Genomic DNA, 7,296 nt, shown 5'->3' on the forward strand with positions numbered 1-7,296 from the left:
ATTGATGAATTCTCCAGATGTACTTGGATTTATTTAATGAAAGACAGATCTGAACTTTTGCCTATATTCATGTCGTTCTATAATGAGATTGAGAATCAATTTGGAAAAACAATTAAGATTTTCATAAGTGATAATGCTAAAGAGTATTTCTCTCATGATCTCTCTTCTTTTTTATCTTCCAAAGGTATCCTACATCAGTCCACATGTCCTCACACACCACAACAAAATGGTATAGCAGAAAGGAAGAATCGTCATCTCCTTGAAACTGCACGTTTCCTAATGCTAAATTCTAATGTTCCTACACATTATTGGGGAGATGCAGTGCTTACTGCTTGTTTCCTAATTAATAGGATTCCTTCTTCTTTCCTTGAAAACCAAATCCCTCACTCAATTGTCTTCCCTCATGATCCATTATTTCTTGTTTCTCCTAAAGTGTTTGGTTGTACTTGTTTTGTTCATGATTTGTCTCCTGGTTTAGACAAACTTTCTGCTAGGTCGGTCAAATGTGTCTTTTTGGGTTATTCTCATCTTCAAAAGGGTTACAAGTGTTACTCTCCAACCACAAAATGGTACTATATGTCTACGGATGTAACCTTCTTTGAAGACACATCCTTCTTCTCACCCTCCGTGGACCATCCTTCTTTTCTCCAGAAAGTACTTCCAATTCCTTCTCCTTGTCCTCTAGGTAACTCAGACCAAAATGTCAATGTTGTCCCATCCTTATTCAACCAGTCCTCAACTGATGGATCGTTCTTATCCTTCCACCTCTTTTCATCATTCTGACTCAGATTGGCCCATTGTCATCAGGAAAAGTACTTGCTCTACTCGTAATCCTCATCCTATTTATAATTTCTTAAGTTATCACCGTTTTTCTCCTTCACATGCTGCCTTTGTTTTCTTATTATCTTCCTTTACTATTCCTTCCAATGTTCATGAGGCACTTGATCATCTTGGCTGGCGACAGGCTATGATTGATGAAATGCAGGCTCTTGAAAATAATGGTACTTGGGAACTTGTTCCCCTTCCTCCTGGCAAGACAACTGTGGGTTGTAGATGGGTCTATACTGTCAAAGTTGGGCCCAATGGTGAGGTTGATCGGCTTAAAGCTCGCTTGGTAGCTAAAGGCTACACACAAATATATGGTCTTGATTATTGTGATACTTTTTCTCCTGTAGCCAAAATCACTACTATTCATTTTGTTTCTTGCTATGGCTGCTATACGTCACTGGCCCCTCCATCAGCTTGATATTAAAAATGTCTTCATCCATAGTGATCTTGAGGAGGATATTTATATGGAGCAACCTCCTGGGTTTGTTGCGCAGGGGGAGTATGGTCTTGTGTGTAAGCTTCACCGATCTCTCTATGAAGCAATCTCCTCGAGCTTGGTTTGGTAAATTTAGCCATGTGGTTCAACGTTTTGGACTAAAACGAAGTGAAGTTGATCATTCTGTTTTTTTTACTATCATACATCCCCTGGAAAGTGTGTTTATCTAATAGTCTATGTTGATGACATAGTGATTATAGGGAATGATACTACTAAGATTGTCCAGCTAAAAGAGCACTTATTCAGCCATTTCCAGACCAAAGATCTGGGATATTTGAAGTATTTCCTTGGTATTGAGGTGGCTCAATCAGGAGATGGTGTTGTGATCTCTTAGAGGAAGTATGCTCTTGATATTCTAGAAGAAACAAACATGCAAAATTGTAGACCTGTTGATAGTCCTATGGATCCAAATCTGAAGTTCATGACAGATCAGAGTGAAGTTTATCCTGACCCCAAGAGATATAGGAGACTTGTGGGAAAGCTCATTTATCTCACCATTACAAGACCTGATATCTCATTTTCCGTGGGAGTGGTTAGCCAATTTATGCTGAATCCTCATTTGGACCATTGGAATGTTGTCATGCGTATTCTCAGATATGTTAAGAGAGCCCTTGGATAAGGATTGTTGTATGAAGACAAGGGTAATACACAACTATCGGGATATTGTGATGCTGATTGGGCTGGCTGTCCTATGGATAAAAGGTCCACATCAGGTTATTGTGTCTTCATTGGAGGGAATATTATCTCTTGGAAAAGCAAAAAGCAATCTGTTGTTGCTCGGTCCAGTGCAAAAGCTTAATATCAATCTATGGCTATGGTTACATGTGAACTCATGTGGATTAAGCAATTTCTCCAAGAATTGAGATTTTGTGAAGTGGCGCAAATGAAGTTGTACTGTGATAATCAGGCTGCTCTTCATATCTCCTCAAACCCAGTCATTCATGAAAGGACTAAGCACATAAAGATTGATTGTCATTTCATTCGGGAGAAGCTTCTGTCCAAGGAGATTGTCATTGAGTTTATTAGTTCTAATGATCAGCCAGTGGATATTTTGACTAAGACCTTAAAAGGACCTAGGATTCAATCTATATGTTCCAAGCTTGGTGCATATGATTTATATGCTCCAGCTTGAGGGGGAGTGTTGAATATTTAGTATTATTTTATGTATGGTTGCTTGTTATCTTGCTGAATTCAGAAGGCAGCAGTGTAGTGTCACTGTCAGGTGTCCTTCTCTCTCTTATGTATCTTGTATATATATATGTCATTTGAAATCAATAAAAGCTAAGAGAGAGAGTGTGTGAGAAAATATCTTCACTCACATCAATCTTCTACTATGGTTAAGTGGCTAGTCTCCCTAGTTTGGGGATTATGATGTAGCCTACCTTGAACCTTTTTTTTTTTAATTTTTAATGAGATTCTTGATGTTATTCAGTTAATTGATTCTCTTCCTTGCTTTTAATTTCTTTTTGGAAATGACCGTTTTAATACATAATTGATTTTACAATAGTGATCATCTGTATGTAATTGTTAGGCTTAGGAAATAGGTGTTTTATACCAAACTACATGACCAAACTGGTTTTGTAATCTCTGGTAGGCTGATTAGGAAACTAATTAATCACCCTCGTCACTATTCTTAATCCTTTGGCTTAAATTAATACACCAACTGTCAATTGAGTATTGTTTAAGGCAGAAAACATTATGCGACCATCGTCAATGGCTAATAATTGACATTGGGAAACCAATAATTAACAATTGTAAGAATCATATTAGAATTAGGATTGGGGGAATTGGTTAGAGCAAAGTTATAATTCCTAGATATTCAATACATCTTATCTTTCACATTGTTTTGCTTGTTTAGATTCAATTTTCGCATTAGATAATTGCTCAACAATCATATCTTATTTCAGATTCCTTCTTCGATTGCTTAGTTACAAAATAAATTATTTTGGGAACATAATTAATCCTTTGGGTAGTCCTCAATACTACTGCCTAAGATACACCTGTCCTTATATATTCATATTTTCTGCACCACTTACACTTAAGCACGAGGTAGGCTGCACTTAAGCATCAAGGTCAGTCAAGCTTAAGCATGGGTTAAACCTCACTTAATAACTAACCCCTAGAACAACATGTTTGATTCTATGTACTTTAAGTACCTTTTCTTATTATTATTATTATTATTATTATTATTATTATTATTATTATTATTATTATGTTTGTATATTTCATGATTTAAGTGCATTTGTGGCATGAAACTTTAACGGACATATACAACACTCTTTGAGATAGCATACATATACAACAATAATTCACAACAATTTATTACATTTCAAATTCAAGTTCATCTTTTTTTTCCCTCTTTTTCTCTCCTTAAGCTCCATTTTATTTGCATAAAATCAAGGGACAAGAAAGACAAGACTACACTCTTAAAATTAGACTTGTTGAAGATTTATTTACACGTGTGGCTTGTGTCTCAATTTTTTTTTTTGGGTTAAGGCTTGATTTTTTTTTTTTGGTAAGGGACTCGTGTCTCGACTAAGTTATTTGTTGAACATATGTCACTTAATTAAACATGGTCCAAATTACCTCTAATAAACTGTTTCACGTAACACATTCAATGCTATGCTATCCTTTTTTTTAGAGAGCCATGTTGTTATCTTATGTACAAACATTTTTAATTATTTTTTAATAAATTATTAATTTGATGTTTGAAACTGACATGAATAATTAATTTGATTTTAGTATCGAAAAAAATAATTAATTTGATTTCCAACACTATGAAAAAGCATATATATATTTAGCGGTTGGTTTTGATAACAAATAGTAAATTTAGTTCTTTGTGATAGTGTTATGTCTGCCTTAAGTACAAGGTCATTGCTGGTAGTTAATATTTTACATCTTTAAAGTGGTGTTAATGAGGACTGCCCATTGGTTTCTATTAAAGAGAATATTAGTTCGTACTATAATATGCCTCTTTATGTTATATATCACCTGTTGACATTTATTATGTCATGTGCGGCACTTCATTGTAAATGTCTAAATGATGCATATTAATGTCAAGAACTAAACTGAAAGACAATGGTCAAATTATTGTCTAAGTTTTCTTTTATAAAATCAAATTAATGGATAATATCAAAAGTCGGTCGTTAAGTTAATGTTTTATTCAAAGTAGTAAAGGTGTGGCATTTTTTTAAAAATAAAATCAAGTAAAAGTAAAACGGATTTAGGGTTAGCGAATTTGGCATGTTAAATGTTTCAACAAGGAACAAAGATTACTCCCAGGTTAATTTTTAGCTTGTAAATCTGATAAATTGTGAAAGGATATGATGTTTATAAGTGAGGACATGAAGGTCATTTTAGTGAATTGTTTCGTAGAATTCCACCCAGATCCAATTTATTGGAATTTGTGTTTGAAGTTGAAGGGTGGTTCTTCGTTGTACTCTTATCCATTCTATCCCATATATGTAAGGACCAGCGTAGCAACCACACTTTCCAGCAATATTGCACCATTTTGCCCAAAGCCATGGCTGAAGCAATTATGGGTTTCACCCCTTTCAAATCACACACTCTTAGCTCATGTCTACAAACAAACAAGTTTCAAGTGAACCAGTCTTCAAGATTGGTAAAATGGTCCTTCGATATCTCCATTTCATCACATGCTAGTAATTCAAAGATGAAAAAAAAAATATGAAGGTGTTTCTTTCTTTTGCAGCCAAAGCAACATTCAAACTCTAGTCTTATCAACAGACCGTGGCAGGTAAGAATTTCTATTCATATTGAAAGCAGAAACCATGTTTAGTATAAACCTTTAGACCTTGATTGATACCATATTGCATTATTATGTGTATTTGTAAACAAGGTCTTAGAGGGCAAGAGCAAAAAAAGAGGATCTTTGTGTAAAGTGAATGGCTTGCCAGATTGGCCACTGATGGCCATTATAGTAGAGCAAATGGAAGGGCAGAGAGATTTGATCACTGAGAAAACAGTTTCCCATCTTAGTGATCAGGCAATAAAAAATGTTTGTAAGTCTCAACCTCCAAATTCTGTTCTTTAATTTTTATTTTTATTTTGTTCTAGAGACTTCAATTTCATTTCTTATTGGTACCCTTTTCTGTGGCAGACTCTTGGTACATAATGTTCACCGTTTGGGGGTGCTTATTCTTTGGTGCCATGAAGGTAATTAAGGGACTTCTCAAATTCTATTCATGTTTAGCAATTGTGTATGGATATTTATTTATTTTTTATATGATTTAGGATCCATATTACGACTCAGAAACATATAGGGGAGATGGAGGAGATGGAACTGGCAACTGGATTTATGAAAAGGTATTTTTTTCTTAATGACTTATTATTATTGCACTTAAAACCCCAAACCCAAAGCAATAAGCACTAGAATAATGATACAGTACCAAAAACAACAAATTTAATTAAAATATATTAATAGTGTAAATTTTTTTAATTATCTCTCAGTCATAAATTATCAAGTATGATAAAACTGTTAATTTCTGTAATTATTACTTGAAAGTTATATTTAATTTAATTTTTAAATATTTAGTAGTATAAAAATCTTTAGACTCATCGTACATAAAAAATAAACTAAAAAATTATTAGACAAAAGTGCATAATATGATGTGTTGCATTTATATTGGAAGATATTTTATTCCATTACATCCCTTGAATTATCATCAGGCATGCCCTGCCCGGTTTGGATTCGTGGAGTTTTGTGCTTCTCACTGGATACCATCATTGTTAAAGATATAAATGTAAAGTTTAATTTATATAATTATTATAAAAATAAAAAATTAATCACATGGCAATATATGATTAAAGGACCATATAAAAAATTATTACTGTAGTTACATTCTAATTAAATTCATACATGTAACTATTCATCTTCCTACTCCAAGTCTCCAACCATGCTTAATTTTTGCAAATCGTTCAATTCAGTCAAACATTACGGTATCCACATTCATATATGGGTAAGTTTATACAAAAACACTTATAGGAAAAAAAAATAAGTAGAAGAAGATGAGAAACTTTTATATAAGCTCAAATTAACTTGCAAATGAACTTATTTGTAGGAACTATCTCATCTTTTCAAGAAGTTATATAAAAGAGTTTATGCAAATTAGTTTATGCATAAATTAATATTAGCTACTAAAAAACTCATTTCATTTTTTTCATATTTTTTTTCTCATAAAGTATTTTTTTTTATAAACTTACCCAATGTATTAAGACCAGAAGTGACCATACTATCAGCCAAATTGGAACTTGATCATTTACAATATAAAAGGTTTTATATACAATATACAGTACTTAAGATGACAGCAAATGGTGTATGCCACATTCTAAAAGCAAAATGGCACCTTTCTGTGAAATATAGAGTCCAAAAAGAAAAAACACCTTGAGATTTGAGTATTATTATGGCTATGCAGCAAGATGCTATGGAAGCAGAAGCCAGAGAAGCTCTGTGGCGGGAGGAGTTGATTGAGGAGATAGAACAAAAGGTTGAAGGGTTGAGAGAACTTGAAGAGGCTGGCAAGAAGAACTAGTCAACTGATTCATACCTTTGCTTCCACCCATTAACCAAGCGATTCTCTGTTATTGTATATAAAAAGAGTAATTTCTTATGCTTCAAAATGCAATGCTGAACCACAGATAGTACTTTGAACTAATATATATGGGGTCGCAATATAAGTCAATGGGTGGATTTTAATCCTATTGTTATTTGAATATTTTATTCAAGGCTAACAAATCTAACTAGTAATTACTAGGCAACTTCATAAATAATTAATTGAACGGGATTATATAATTAAAACACACAATTATGCATGATAATGAAGAAATGATAGGGAAAGTCAAAACTAGGATGAGTGTGCAAATTTAATATTCAATCGTTTCACAACTTTGATTTTTTGAAACAAAATTTACTTCATGTATTACAAGCATGTTTTGTCTTGCCATGGGTATTT

At 33.4% G+C, this 7,296-nt stretch overlaps 1 protein-coding gene across 1 annotated transcript; it reads left to right on the forward strand.

Annotated features, from left to right (window-relative positions):
* Nucleotides 1-4,689: 4,689 nt before the first annotated feature.
* Nucleotides 4,690-7,051, forward strand: LOC100801331 (photosynthetic NDH subunit of subcomplex B 4, chloroplastic). Its single transcript, XM_003522965.5, has 6 exons — nucleotides 4,690-4,946; nucleotides 5,037-5,081; nucleotides 5,184-5,346; nucleotides 5,445-5,500; nucleotides 5,579-5,650; nucleotides 6,760-7,051. The coding sequence occupies exons 1-6, from the start codon at nucleotides 4,848-4,850 to the stop codon at nucleotides 6,874-6,876; spliced, it is 552 nt and encodes a 183-aa protein (XP_003523013.1). The 5' UTR covers nucleotides 4,690-4,847; the 3' UTR covers nucleotides 6,877-7,051.
* Nucleotides 7,052-7,296: the final 245 nt, after the last annotated feature.

Source organism: Glycine max, chromosome 4 (genome assembly GCF_000004515.6).
Source record: "Glycine max cultivar Williams 82 chromosome 4, Glycine_max_v4.0, whole genome shotgun sequence".
Lineage (NCBI taxonomy): Eukaryota > Viridiplantae > Streptophyta > Magnoliopsida > Fabales > Fabaceae > Glycine > Glycine max.

Coding starts and splice junctions, on each gene's coding strand:
- LOC100801331 (XM_003522965.5), top strand. CDS start 4,848: ATGGCTGAAGCAATTATGGGTTTCACCCCTTTCAAATCACACACTCTT. Junction 4,947..5,036: donor TGAACCAGTCTTCAAGATTG/GTAAAATGGTCC, acceptor TTTCTTTTGCAG/CCAAAGCAACATTCAAACTC. Junction 5,651..6,759: donor GCAACTGGATTTATGAAAAG/GTATTTTTTTCT, acceptor ATGGCTATGCAG/CAAGATGCTATGGAAGCAGA.